This window comes from Oxyura jamaicensis, chromosome 10, assembly GCF_011077185.1.
Source record: "Oxyura jamaicensis isolate SHBP4307 breed ruddy duck chromosome 10, BPBGC_Ojam_1.0, whole genome shotgun sequence".
In the NCBI taxonomy this organism is placed as follows: domain Eukaryota; kingdom Metazoa; phylum Chordata; class Aves; order Anseriformes; family Anatidae; genus Oxyura; species Oxyura jamaicensis.
Genome location: NC_048902.1, coordinates 20,391,470 through 20,406,273, shown reverse-complemented (window position 1 = coordinate 20,406,273; position 14,804 = coordinate 20,391,470). Strand labels below are relative to the sequence as shown.

The 14,804-nt window shown below is 51.9% G+C and overlaps 2 protein-coding genes across 2 annotated transcripts in view; one reads left to right on the top strand and one right to left on the bottom strand.

Annotated features, from left to right (window-relative positions):
* ITGA11 (integrin subunit alpha 11) overlaps positions 1-1,704 on the top strand; it is a 39,750-nt gene extending 38,046 nt beyond the window's left edge. Inside the window, exons 29-30 of the mRNA XM_035336168.1 lie at positions 30-143; positions 499-1,704. Of these exons, the coding sequence (XP_035192059.1) occupies positions 30-143; positions 499-570 (186 nt within the window). The 3' untranslated portion in view covers positions 571-1,704. The remainder of the gene's footprint in view (positions 1-29; positions 144-498) is intronic.
* A 3,063-nt stretch (positions 1,705-4,767) lies between these two features.
* FEM1B (fem-1 homolog B) lies at positions 4,768-11,957 on the bottom strand. The gene is made up of 2 exons (XM_035335962.1): positions 11,666-11,957; positions 4,768-8,952 (listed from the first exon to the last, which is right to left on the bottom strand). The coding sequence occupies exons 1-2, from the start codon at positions 11,911-11,913 to the stop codon at positions 7,317-7,319; spliced, it is 1,884 nt and encodes a 627-aa protein (XP_035191853.1). The 5' UTR covers positions 11,914-11,957; the 3' UTR covers positions 4,768-7,316.
* Positions 11,958-14,804: the final 2,847 nt, after the last annotated feature.

Sequence of the window (14,804 nt, the reverse complement as noted above, 5' to 3'; positions counted from 1 at the left end):
CCCCCATCACGTTTCTGTGCTCTTTGCAGATAACATTTGAAATCTCCAAGCCGGAGGAGTCGCAGATCCCCATCTGGATCATCCTGGGGAGCACCTTAGGGGGGCTCCTGCTCCTGGCGCTGCTCGTGCTCGCGCTCTGGAAGGTGAGCAGCCCCTTGGGCCATCTATTTTGGGTGGCTGCAGCTCGGTGGAGCCCCCAGATGCAGTGTCCCGTGCTGGAGGGACCCCTGGCCCCCAGCTCCATACCCACAGCCCCCCAGCATCGCCTCATCCTCCTCTCCCAGGGGTCCTTGGATGAAAACAGCTTTGGACCCTCCAGCCCCACTCCAGGGATGCTCCATTGGGCATCACAAAACCTTCCCCAACCTCTTTCCACCCCCCTGTATTTATATCTAGGGCCTGAACTGCCTGACAACACCCCTTTAAAAGCAAGGCACCTCCACGCAGCCAGCTGAAGTAACGCGGGGTTTTCTCTTGTCTTCTCTTTCATCCCTACAGCTCGGATTTTTTAAAAGCGGCAGCCGCAGGAGAGAGGCGGAGGAGGAGCAGAGCGCCAAGGTGCTGGAGTGATGCTCCCGGCGGGGCCGGGGGGCTCGGCCCCCTCTCGCCGCCCTCCTCGGCGCTCGCTGCTCAGCGGTAGATGCTCGTCTCGATGCCGAGGGACTTGGGTGCTGAGCTCGGGCTGCATCGAGACGAGAACGCACCCCTTTGTGTGAAATCGCCTAAACAGGTCCAAAACAGACAAACACCAAAAAAAAAAAACAAACCAACAAGACAAAAAAAGAAAAAAGAAAAAAAGAAAAGAAAAACTTACCAAAAAAAAAAAAAAAGTAGCAGACAAACCCAGCCCCTGTTTGGTGGCCCTGTGCCGTGGGTTCAAACTGCTTTTAGGACAGCCCTGCCCTACCGGGGCTGGCAGTGGTGCAGAAGGGACGGGGCAAGCGCACACCTGGGGTGAACCAGGTGCAGCATCCCGAGGGGAACAATCTTTACCAATTTCCATTTTTTAATTCTTTTTTTTTTTTTAATTTCCATAGTGGGACTGTGCCAAACCCCAGGGCTCCCCTGCCCCAAGGAAGGGGAATCGCTCGGTTGGGGGGGCAAAAGAGCAAACGTGGATGGAAATATCAAACCCGTCCCGAGGGGCTGCGGGGCCTGGGGGGCTCCCGCGGGGCGCAGCGCAGCGGAGCTGCAGCTCTCGGACTGCTCTGCACCAGCTAAATGGAGCAATCGGCTGGAGGTTTTAATTTGCCTTCTTGATGCACTGAATACGACTAATAGCAAATTAAAGCACCTTAATGCGTATCTCCAGCGTCCAGCTGTACATACTTATTCTAGAAATATTTGCCTGTTTAAGCAAAGGAGTCAAAAAACAAGAAATCTTTTTAAAAATCTTTTAAAAAATAAATAAAAAAAAAAGAAAGTTCAAAGTGTTTTCTACAAACTGAGCAGTTTCGAAGAGCTTGCGTCCAGCAAGGGTCCGCACGTGTACTATAAGTGTATATATTTGGTGTCACGCCAAGCCAGACAGTCAGTGCTGTTTGACAAAAATCTTTCTTTTTGCATAACAGAATTATTTATGCTAATATTAATTTTATGGAGGAAAAGAAAGCATATGTCCACCTGAAGTGTAATGAAGTTTGTTAAATACTGTCCTAGTATTTTTTAAGGATTAAAAATACGGTATTTTAAAAAAAAAAAAAACAAAGAGCCTCTGCTCCCATTCTGTGCTACCCCAATGCACTCGGGGCATTGTTCCTACCCCTGGGATGAGGACCATGGTGCTGAGGTTTGCCACTGAATTATTATGGGCTTTTATTATTTTGAAGAAGGCTGGGTTTGCAGCCTTCTTTTAAAGGGGCGCTGTCAGGTGGGACGAGAGGCCAGGGGTTGTGGGTTGGGGGCCAGCGTGTTGCAGAATCAGCCCCACGGACACTATAAAATGGGGAGGGATCAGGTTTTCTTTGCCGGCATCCTCACCTGGGGTGGAAATCCTTAATGTCACAGCTGCTGGCTGTCCGTGGGACCAGCTGGGGTGCAGGGCTGCCCCGGAGAGCCAAAATCTGCTGTGGTGCTGGCAACCCGCTGCCTTCACCAAAGTGCTTGAACTTTGCAGCTTCATTTTTCTCCTTTCTTAGGATCACCCAGTTTTCCTTAATGCTGTAGAAAGCACCATTGATTGGGAACATGAGGCCACTGAAATCAGTCCAGCACTTTTTATTCCTGGGGGATAAAGGTGATTGCCCAGAAGCATCCCAGGCCTTGGTGCTATGAAAATAGCAGCCACATTCATTGCAATGCAGGCTGTAAAAAAAAAATAGCTCACAGTCAGCAGTGGCAGGGCTGTATCTTTCAGTGGGCAATGGGCAAGGAAAGCTCCCACAAGAGACAAAATCCAAGCTCATGGCACCCATGGGTGCTCTGTGACGGGACGGGTGGTGAGTTGGGGATTTTATTCCAGGGCATGCGGCTGATGTGCAAGCTGTGTGTTTGCACACAGGGTGTGCAAACCTGCTCAGATATTTCCCTCTTGTCAACGCTGAACTGAAATGTTAAGCTTCATCCACACGGCCCGCATGTTCAGCTCAGAGCAGCTATTCCTGGATTGTTTTTCGAGATGTTTTACACCAGGGTGGCTCTGCAATGCCACAAAACAAGTGTGGCAGCAGCAGGGATTTCCTCCCAGGGCTGGAAAAAAGCAGGGCCCAGCCCTTGCCTTGCCCAAGGCTCTGCTGCCCAATCCCCCCCCCCAAGGCCACCCAGCAGCAAGGGCGAGCGTGTGGGGGCTCTGGGGAGGGCAGGGGTTACATACACATGGAGGGCACACACGTGTACATAAAATATACAGAGACCCCTCCTGCCGTGGGGAGCCGTGACCACAGGAGAGACTGCACCTCTCCTGTAAGGAGAGATATGGGTAAGGGGGGGAGAGCATGTATCTGCACAAGTGTGAGTGTATTTTATTTATATATATATATATATATATACACATAAATAAAGCTGTGGGATACACACACACACAGACACACACACCCACGTGATCTTCAATATGGAACACAGTCTCCCCTGTGAACAAGACTTCCCAGAGCTGGAAGCTGTGGAAAATAGATCTCGAAATAGCTGTACATATAGCTATAGATAGCTATCGCTACAGTAGATACAGATATTCATATAGACAGATAGATACTGATAGATATAGATATATGTATATATGTATGTGTACTATTATATATGTGTGTACATACATGTATGCATACACACAGACATTTGTAATGTGTGTATACAAATATGTACATAATGTATAGACTTGTCTCTCTGTGTGTATATATACATAGTATGTGTTTATATATATATGTATGTATATATATGTGTGTAATATATATGCATACATATATGCCTATGGGTATGTATATATATGTGTGTGTGTTTGTATAGGCATCCATATATGGCATAATAATGATAATAATAGGAATATGGGTATGTGTGCCTGTGTATACAGTGGTAGATGGAAGTGTATTTGAATATATGTGCGCATTTGCAGCTAAATATACATATTTTATGTGTATGTATGTATCTGGATCTATACATGTATGGTGTGTGTGTGTATTTAAAAATGTGTTTTTAATGTGTGTATCTATGTGTATACACGTAGGTGTTTATGTACATGGCTGTGTATCTACATGTACACACACTCCCTTACACATCTATACATTTACACCCACGTTGCCCCCTGCCCAGCAGCTGATTTACACCATCGAGGGTCTGTGGTTAGAGCTAGTGCCCACCCATTTACACCATCGGGGGTCTGTGGTTAGAGCTAGTGCCCACTGATTTACACCATTGGGGGTCTGTGGTTAGAGCTAGTGCCCACTGATTTACACCACTGGGGTCTGTCACTGCACCTCAGGCAGCGCAGGATGGCCGACAAGCTGCTCTATGCAGTTACTTTGGGTCACCGATTGTTTCCCCACCCCGTGGCACCTGGGGAAGGTGTAACAAAACAAAAGGAGCCCTGCTAAGCCTGTTGAAAAGAAACACATCTCCTCCTTCTCTTCAAATAACCTCCTTAGCTCTGCAAGCTGGCACAACCCGAGCTGGGGCCTGATCCTGCACCTCCCTCCTCCAGCAAGAACTGGGCCGGGTATGGGGAAGTCCCAGCACCTGCAGGGCCTGGCCCCAGCAGCAGGGCTGAGGCATAGGCCCTACCAGCCCCAAAACCTGGGGCTCTCCTTTTTGGGGGAAAAAATGAAAAGTGAGGCACCCACCCAGCCACCGCCGCTGGAGGGGGCAGCACATGGCTCCTTTTTCCTGCGTGTCTCACATAGAGCTTTATAAAGAGCGTTAAATAACTCCCACAAAGGCAGAAGGGCACTTTTTTTCAGCTTTTAATGCTCAATAAAGAGATTTCCAGACCAAGGAGCGGGAAGGTCCCGGGATGGGGGAGCCGGGCCTGGCTGTGCCGCACCCTCAGGCGTGCACCGACAGCTTTAACACCATGCAGATGACTCCTACCCTGGCACGAGGACTCAGGCTCTTCCCCTCTCCATTAAGAGCTTTCCAACCCACTGACACGGGGTTTTATCGCTGCTCCTAGTAACGGCACACTCTCTCTTCAGGTCTTCACATACTGAAATCATCCCGGGAACGGCATGAACAAAGCAGAACCTCCGAAAATATCCTGCAACGCAGCCCAAGCAGGAAAGGATCAGGCCAAAGCTACAGGAGGGGAGGAAGAAGCAGCTTTTCCACAAGATTTTTTTGGTGTAACTTTTTCTTATTAAAAAGCACAGTTGTGGGAAGAACAGCTTCCTTTACCTTATTGTTACCTACAGACATTTCAGCATGCATGCTTGTTCCAAGGACGGTTTTACACAGGTATTTCACAAGAACACAACACTGAGATTATTCCATGTCAGAAACAGGTCCTGAGAAAAACAGTGCAAGGAAATACTGTCTTAATAAACAGCACAGCAACTCGTGATGATTTCCAGTGGAGCAACCCAGACCGCTTTGTTACACAGCAAGCAGCATCAGCTCCTAAAAGCTTTCAGCCCTCTCCCCGCCTCCCACCCCCTTTCCCAGGTCAAATCCATTCAGGGACCACGGGCTCTCATTTTAGCTGTATGCACATTATCAATTATACATGTGCAAATGTAGAAAGGCAAAGCACGGCATCCAAGCTGGCTTCCAAGCGCGTGGCACGGTTTTACAGAAGACTTTTTGTGTAGCACACAGACGTTGATTCAGGTATTGGTTCATTTTAACCAAGCCAGTCACCAGCAGCGTTGCCAAGAACCTGCTGGTGCCTGCTCGCAAGGTGCTCAAGGCACAGGGTCAAAGCTCCAGCAGCGGCAGACACGGTCCTCAAGCGGGAGATAAAAGCACCCCCCGGGTCTCAAGGAGCCACAGCAAGTTAAGTATTTTTTGCATTTCCACCTCTCAGGCTAAAAATCACCACGGCAGCTCCTCAGCAAAATACACAACCGCAGCTTTCCTGACGCATCTCAGCATGGGGAAGACATTTGGGGCAGCCCCCTGCAGGAACACGAACCCCTTCCTAACTGTTCGGGAACATCTGCTTGTTGCCCTAAGGCCCCAGGTGGCTGAGCATGGCTTTGCCATTTTGCGTGACCTTCAGCTGCAAGACATCGTGTCCTTTAAACTTCCAACCTACCTGAGATATAAGTGGCAGACACATTTTCACTTTAGGAGGCAGCTTCCCGCAGAATAAAGTTTGCAGCTTGGAAGCCGCCGTGTTTTTAAAGCACTTCCCGTTAAGGAGACACAACAGCCAAGGCTGACAGCATCGCGCAATCTAAGCGACACTGTTCTTGGCACTAGGCAAAAATTAGAGCTACAAACTAATTCCACATTCAATGTTTATTTATTTGTAATACAAATAGAAATGTGTGCCCAAATCTTGCCTTAAAGTTCTACCCGGATAGTTTAAAAAAAACCTACAGAACATTCTTTCATCTTCTGACAGTTAAAAAGCTGCATTTAAAATAAACAGAGTTCTCAGTAGCCTGTCAAAACAAGTGACATTTTACTGTTGGAGCATCTGCAACTTCTACCAAGGAGAAGTGCTTTCTCAAGCAACAGTTTTAATATACAATCAGTTGCTTATCATAAAAGATCTTATGATAGGACAATTTTTTAAAAATCAGTTTTAATAGAGATTTTCATCATGAAAGGAGTAAAAATCATGAAAAATTCTCCAGTCCAATTCGGGGAGGCACAGACTCCACGCTTGTTGGAAAAACCAGCTTCAAGCAGTATCACGCTCCAAAGGAAGACTCTCTTTGGCGACAGACTACTCCATTAGGAAGATACAGCATTTGGAATCCAGAGTGCAGTTTTACATACTTTGAGTCAAAAAAAAAGGTGCGTGTTGATCATTGAAACAACAAAAACGAGTTAAAAGCATTTTGAAATGTTGGGACACACACAAACACAAATACCCTATAAAATTTCTAGGTATCCATGCATGTTCTTTATATATGAGGAACTTAGCTACGTAAAAAGAAACCATGATTCTGTTTCGTTTAGATCAATGTGCAAGTTCATTTTTCAAACGTTATTCAGTATTTACGGTAGCACTGTAAGCGAAGAGCTTGAAGTTTCAACTCTTATTAGATGAATACACCATAGCTGAATTTAAACCTGTATTTCCTAACAGAGCATTCCTTACTTCTGTAGCTGTTGATAACTGCCGTTCAAAATTTAATTTAAAATAACAAATAAAAATCAGATGTTACCAACATCTTCAGCATTAACTGAAAGGCATAAAAAGACGGTGAGGTATGACAGCAACGGACTGCTCTGTGGGTTGAGACTTCACTTTTAACTACCACGTAATTTCCAATTTTTTTTAATCCTACCTCACTTCAGGAAGTTTTAAAATTTGTAAAGCTACTGCCTCAGTAGCAGCGTGACATGGGCTTTCAGAAGTGCCTTTGTGTATAACTACTTAAAGCAATCTTCAGCAGAGATGTGTGTTTGAAACAAAACATTCTGCACCAGTTATATCGGGAATCTTTTCCTTTTGTTTATAAAAACAAGAGATAACAAAACAGTTATTATTTTTTTTTAATTAAAAGAAATGACCAAAACCTCCAACACCAGATTTGACTACAGGAAAACTTTGTGGCATTTTTTTTCCCCGAGATCTGCGTGAGAACTGAGGCTGCAGACTGAATCCAAAGGAATTCCAAGTGACAGAAGAGAGAAACACAACTCCATGTACACACATATATTCTGTGGTCTGCAATGGATGTCGTCATGGGATAGCACCACCACGAAAGATCTTACGTAGCCTAGTGAAACTGGACAAATTCTTCCAGAGTTCTGGGGATCTGGTTTTGGTAGCTGATGTTATAGATCCGTACTGCGCGGGCAGCCAGGCACTTGAGACTCAGCTTCATTTGAGTTTTAAGGAGTATTTCAGACACCCCCGTTGTACTTTTATCAAGGGGAGTTTTCTTCTGCTTATTCGTCATGTCTGTGTGAGCACCAGCCTCCACCAGGCTAATGATGATGGAATGCAATGTCAAGAAGTCGCTGATGGGCCTGTGGTACTGGACGATGATGTGGAGCGGGCTGTTTCCTTCGTTGTCCACAGCGTTCACGTCGGCACCACAATCCAGCAAGAGTTTTGTGACGAGCGCGTTCGGAAAGCTGCAGACATCGTTCGTGTGGAAGTCATCCACGGGCGTGCTGGAATTGACGGCGTGATGCAGCAAGCTCGAGCCGTCCCGCGTCCTGGGATCGAGATGAATCAGGTTGTAAATCTGCTTGTTGATGCGCGACTGATCCTCCTCGCTGCACTGGGTCTTGGTAGAGATGCAGACTAAGTAGAGGAAGGTAAAAATGTTGCATTCGTAGTTGTCCATGGCTGTGTGGATGTCAGTGTCCTGGGTGGTTTTGATCCGGGACATGCCCTGCTCTATTTCCAAGACACTGCACCTCAGGACACTCTCGATGTCCTTGGCTTTAACGGGCTCGTTTAAGTGTATCATCTGAGAAAAGACTTGGGCAAACCTCAGGAGGTCCTTATGCGTGTTCCTGTTGCCTTTTTGCCTCAGATGCAAGGCATGGAGCCACAGCTTGATACACTGCTCAAACTCCATGTTATCTGCATAAACAGCCCCCCGGTAAATAATGGGGTGAGACACATCGATATTGTCCGAGCCCAGAATCCTCTCCCGCACAATGAGGCCTTCCATGTGCAGGGCATCTCTGTCCTGCCTTATGGACTCTAATTCCTGAGGAGTTCTGCATTCAGTCCTGTTTCCATAGGCTTCGATTTGCGGAAGAACCTCCTTCTCGATGATGTTCTCGCTGTCTCTGTACCTCTCCAGCATCGCCAAATACAGGTAGTGGTACGTCTTCATGATGTCGTAGTTTTCTCTGTCGTTCGCAAACGAGGCACCCAGCAGCTCCAGCGCCTCGATCCGGCTCCTCCGGTCGCAGTCAGCGTGAGCCAGCAGCAGCTCCACCACGTCAGCCTTGCAGCTCTCGGCGGCCACTTTCAGCGGGGTCATGCCGTGCCCGTTGACCATCATCGCCGCCTTCCACTTGACCAGCTCCTTCACGATCTCCAGGTGGCCGGCCTCGGCCGCGAAGTGCAAGGCCGTGGCGCCGCAGTGAGCTTTGGCGTTGGGGTCTGCGTGCTGCTCGAGGAGGTACCTCACCACGTCCGTGTGGCCTTTGTACGCCGCGATCATAAGGCAGGTGTTGTCGTACTTGTTGGCGATGCTGATGTTGGCGTTGTTTTCTACCAGGTACTTGACGATGTCCAGCCTGCCGTCGAAACAGGCGGCCCTCAGGGGAGTCGAGTTGGTCACCGTGGTGTGGTTCACGTTGGCGCCGTGGCTCACCAGCAGCTTGACCACCTCGAAGTGTCCGGCCCCCGCTGCGCACCAGAGAGCTGTCGCTCCATCAATGACAAAGCTGAGAAGGGAAAGGCAGAAACAAGCGGTCAGAGGGCTGCTCTTTGAAAAGAGGGATGGATCTTTAAGAGAGCTGAGCACCGTGATGCAGGCACCTCGCCACCAGGAGATATTTTATAGCTACCCGGTATCTAAAAGCGAGGGGACTTGGTGGATTAGCCTAAGTGAAAGAACAAGAGCCTTACCCAGCACAGGGACCTCCTCAAGGAAGAAGCGATGGAAGCTGAACTTCAAAGCAGCCCGGGGATTTAGCCACATCTTGCACTAGTACTTCCCAGGCTGCTTTGAAGATCCTACCTGCGAGCTCCAGCCCCCAACCTACAGAAAATTACCGCTTCTTTGATCCCCCATGCCAGAAGCTGGCATGTTAGAGGAACAGATAAAGCTTAAATTCACCTCTTGACAAAGAGACTCCGAACTCGGGCACAGGTAACAGCACAGCTGGGCAATACGCCGGCTGTGGCAGTGAGGCTGGCCTAAGGATTTCAAATCACTTCTCCGGGTCTCTACAATTGCCACCCCTTCCGCTGTGCTGACACTTTTTGTCTGGGGGGAGCACGCTGCAAACCAGACCGGTGATCGGGTTAAAAACGCAGAACTTGAGGAATAAAGTAAAATTCACAAAAGCAGAAGCTATTCGAAGCCGGACGGCTTCGGAGATCTGTTTTACATTACGGCCTTGCAGACAGCTTGCTGGCACTCATAAACGTGGGGACAGTTAACTTCAGCAAAACCTCACGGCTTCTTGAGCTGTTTTCATTCCCAAACGCAGCACGTTGTGTAACTACAAAGATAAGGCTGATGGCCTTTCCATTCCCCGAGCCCTTTGAAGTAGCCCTTAAACGCAGAAGCAGGCGGTGCAGTTAATATACATTCAAGGCACATCCCAAGGCGCAGAGGAGGGACAAATATCTCATTTCCTTATGTCCAAAGAGTCACATTTTCCAAAATTAAAATATCACAAGACACCAACTCAACGTTAAGTTGAGCTGCAATTTTTATCATTTCCCAAAGCTCTCGCGTGGCTCCACAGGAACAGCTGCCTGGTCGTCTGTAAGTCCAGCACCTCGAGACAACACTTGAGAGGCCGTTTAGGAGCTCCGGCATGCAGAGAAGTCTGTGTAACAAACGTGGCTACCCTCCTTCACAGCAGGAAGTCCCTTATTTTGCACAAATATAACCACATTAAAGTACTTTTGTATTAAAGCAGTAGTAAGTCAGGATCTAAGCTAGCGAACCCAGGGTAATTTAGTGGTGTGCTGCAGGTCCAGCTACAAGTCAAAAGCCCGGAGCCCAACCAAGTGGGGTTTCTGTGCCACCTTATCACAAACATGAAAGCAATGCCAAGCATGAGCTGGGATCATGTGCTGCCTTTCTTCTCACCAGGCTGTGACTCCTACTGAGGCCAGGGAAGAGGTAACGGCACACTGCGCCCATTGTATCCCAAACAACACCTCCTTTAAGCTGTATCTCTGTCTGGCAGAGGCTCCGGCAAGCAGATCGCCGTCCCATCGATGCACAGCAGGCGAGAAGAGAAAATGCAGCAGCAGAGGAGGGTAACAGCTCTCCCTGTCTGCTCTGTCAACAGAGACCCTTCCTTTATCTGACATCAGGGCAGACACCACCCTAGGGAGTCTCAACCACTTTCTGCTTGTGAAAAGAGGACTGGAAAAGGGAAAAGAAAACCAGAGGAAAGCCAGCTCCTGCCCCCTCATTCAGCATGCAAGAACCAAACGGGCCTTTCCCTGCATTAGGTGGAGCTGTGCAGACACGGCTACGGCCCAGAAAGCTGGAGCCAGATGAAAGATACCAGTGGGGGCCCGGTGTGATCCCTCCCGGTATCTGATGGGAGCTCTGCACGCAGTCAGCTACCTGCAAAACCTGAAGCTGTTCACAAGGCCAACAACGTACCTGCGGGCTTAGTCAGCCTTATTTTTAAGAATGACGTAGGGGCAGGTACTTGGTGAGTGTTGTGGGAGATTTTGAAAACAAGAGAGGTAAGGAAGGTCATGACAGCACAGGTCAGGAAGGTGTGCGCACAACAACGTACAGATTTAACGTGACGATGAGCAGCATTACTCCAAAAACCTAACAAAACAGTGACAATGCTCGCTTAGTGATGTACCAAAAAGTACCCAGCAGGACTGTGAAGAGACTAAGAAGTGTTTAGAAAAAGAAGTGTTTAGAAACGGGCTTTCTGCAATGACCTGGCCGCATCTCCCCAAACCGACCCGTTTAGAGGGCTCGCAAGCAGAGTTTGTGGTGGAGCAGCACCCGCTTCTGCCTCTCACCACCACTGCACACCGGAGCTGGGCTTGGTGTTTGTACCAGTGTAGCCAGCTCCCTGTGCAGCTCCTGCCCTAAAATGCCACATGTCCCTCCTGGCCGCCACCTTCCCCTCCTGGCTACCCCCACGCTGACAGGTGGCGGTGCAGAATCGACGCCCCTCATGCAGCTCATGCCCTTCCCTCACCTGGACGCGGCCGAACCCTCCCTTTGGGCGTCCGGAGGTGCACATCACCACACCACACGTGCCCTACCTGTGCGTGATGTCACAGAAAAAACCCCTTTGGGCACCCAGCCTCGACCGAGGGCACGCGGAGCTCCTCGCCCCCAGCTTCGTCCCCTGAAGGGGGACCCGCCGCGCGACGGGGGGGACGAGGCCGGGGCGAGGAGCTCCACGTGCCGTGGCGTGCCGGCCGCCATCCACCTACCCGTCGAAGCGCACCGTGCCGGTCTGCTGCGTCTGCACGCGGTAGTGCTCGAGGAGCAGCCGCACCACCTTGGCGTGGCCGTTGCGGGCGGCAATGATGAGCGGCGTGGAGCGCTGCCCGCCGTGCTGGCTGACGTAGCCCAGCAGGTACTTGATGTCGCTCTCAGAACGGTTCAGCAGCAGGGCGGCCAGGGTCAGCACTCGCCCCTCGCTCGCCGCTTTGTACACGTAGCCGGCCAGCCCCTCCATCGCCGCCTCCTTCTCCTCCTTCTCCTTCTCCTCCGCCGCCACCAACCCGGGCCCACCGCCCGCTGCCACAGGGCCGGCTCCTGGCTCGGGCTGCGGCTCCGTGCTGCCGCGGGGAACATGCGGCCCGGCCCCGGGACCGGCCAGCCCCACGATGAGGGCTGGGAGCGAGGCTGGGGACCGGACCCGGTGCCCGGTGCCCGGCGCCTCACCCGCGGCCCATCCCCAGGCCGATGCCCCCGGTGGGATTCGAACCCGCGACCCCCGCCCTAGGGCCGCTGTCCCCGGTGGGATTCGAACCCGCGGTCCCCACCGCTGCCGCCCCCGGTGGGATTCGAACCCGCGACCCCCGCCCTCGCGGAGCCCGCCGGGGTGTCGAGAGCGGGGACGCGGCCGCCGGGAGAAGGGGGGACGGGGATGGGGGGGGCACCGCTACGGGTCGCCGGCAGGGCCCCGCCGGGCTCGCGGCGGGCACGGGGCGTCCGCGGCCGCTCCGCCCCCGCCGCCGACTCCGGAAGCGAAAGCGGAAGGGCTGCGGCGTGCACGGGTTGTTCGCGGTCCCTCCCGGCAACGCGAGGCACCGCACGGGCGTTCCGGGTGCCGTGCGGTCCTAGGGGGGCTGGGACTGTGCCCCCCCCCCCCCAGCCCCGGCTCTCCCCAGCCCGGTGCTGCCCGGCCCGGGTCCATCCCCAGCCCCGGGGCTGCTTCACCCGGGGGCCTCCTGGGGGCTGCAGGGCCCCCCATGCCTTCCTTAGGCCTAGTCCCTGCACCTCGGATTGGGTTTGGGTTGGATTTGTTTGAAGTTGGGTTCAGGCTGATTTTTTTTATATTTTTTTTTTTGTGTGTGTGTGTGTTTATTTTTACAGAACGGGGCCAGCAGCTTTTATCCACCCGCCTATGGGCAGTGTGTGCCCAGCCTCAGAGCCTTGTCCCCAGTGCCAAGGCCTCGCTGTGCAGCCCATCAGTGGCGTGCCCCCGCCATTCCCCTCAGCGCATCGTGGCCACCAAACCAGGACCCCCAGTAGCCCCCGTCACCAAACCAGGACCCCAGGCAGCCGCTACTGCACCCCAGGGTGCCGCTGAGGGCACATCGAGTAAAGCGATAGGCAACCCACAGCCTGCGCCACCACCTGCCGCGTGCCATTGTGCCGAAGGGGATTCGGTGTCGGCCGTATGAATAGTTAATTTAATGTCGTGCAACTAGAGCCTGGTGGAAAGTTTCGTGGCAGCTGGGCCCCGTGCATTATGCATGGCAGCGCTGGCCGGGCTGCGCTGCGGGCAGTCGCCAAAAGGAGGGCCCAGGGGGTGAGGGCGATGCCGAGCTGGAGGCGGTCAGCGCCGCGGTGTTCAGTCAACGGGGATCAGCTTCTGACAGGCACACGCGCCCCCGAGCTACGGCCCGACAAGCAGGGTTCACGCTAGGTGTAAGTGGAGCCTGTCTCCGTTACATCAATGATCTCCTCCGCTTTGCAGGCTTTTTAACCAACAGAAGCCACAGCTGCCCAAGCGCTGCTCATTTTCAGTGATGAAGCACTGCCACTGTCCTTCGTGGGCAGCATCCCTGAGCAGAGAGCCCAGCTCCGTGTTCTGCAGACTCATCAACTTCAGCAGGAAAGCCCTCGCTCGAAGCTCATTGCAGTCGGGAACACCGTTGGTCAGTGTGGCACAGTCTGCGGTTATTATTCCACCGTTACCCTCTCAGCTGCACGGACTGACACCGCCAAAGAAACAAAAACGAGGATGTTTCAGGGGAATTACTGCAGTGCAGCCAGCAAGGGGCTGATCCTGAGCGTGCGTGAGCCTAAGTCACCGCCGTCGGCTGTGCTTAGCCCTCAAATGTCAGTCACTGAAGTAATTCCAGCCTCCTGCTCCAACTGCCAGCACAGTGAGCGCTCTGCCGTCCCAACCTGGTCGCATTTAGGCACCCAGCACGGAGCACAGCCCCAGCGTCTCCTCCGTCAGGGCTTTATGTCTGCCTGCCTCACGCCCGTGGTGCGGGCAGGCCGCTCACCTCACATCTAGGGACTCGCTCGTGGCGGTCGGCCAGAGCTGTGGCAGAGCCACGCTGTGCTCCCTGACCACCCGATTAAACCTCGTGCTTAAAGTGACACGGATTGCATGAGGCAGTCTGCATTTTCCACTCTGTCAGCCTCTTCCCGCTTTCCAATCTCATTTTTTTTGGTCAGATGAGGACTCGCAGCAAGGCATGTGGAGGTACTTCAGGGCCAATAGTTTTTTGGGTCTTGTTTTGTTTTATTTGAGGAGCCCTTAAAGAGTTAAATGTTGTCCTTCTTCCCTTCCTCTACTTTAAAAATAGCAAAGATTATCTGAGCGTGCTTTGGACAGGGAAGGCAAGTAAGCTGCCTGGGTTTTCCCTATGGAACACAGAGACAGAAAGCCGAGGGGAAGGCTGCGGTCCTGGCGGATTCCTCATGCACTGCCCCTCTGATAAGCTGGGCTCACGGCTCCTCTTCTCCAGCACCGCTGCAGCTCCTTTCTGTGCCCATCCTGCCCCGAGCAGCGTGGGTCTCTTCAGTCCGCAGGGCGTGGGTGAAAGCTGGAGCAAACGCCGTGGGAGCGTTGCAAATCATTGTGCTCGGATCCAGGAAATAACAGCACTTGGGGCTTTTCCTCCTCACAGCCCAGCCGCAGCACGAGGCTGCCCAGGAGGAGGAGGAGGCGGCAGGGCGACACGGCCTACAAAGCGATACCCAGCTGGGCTGTGCCCCGTTTTGGGGCTGAACCATGGGATTTCAGCTGAAACTTTGGGGCGGCACTGCGTGCAAACGCCGGGGCTGGCTGCTTCCCAGGACAACTGCGAGTGCGTGTGCTTGGTGCTTACAGTAATAACATTCATAAAAACAATAAAAATACAGGAATAGGATAAAAAAAAA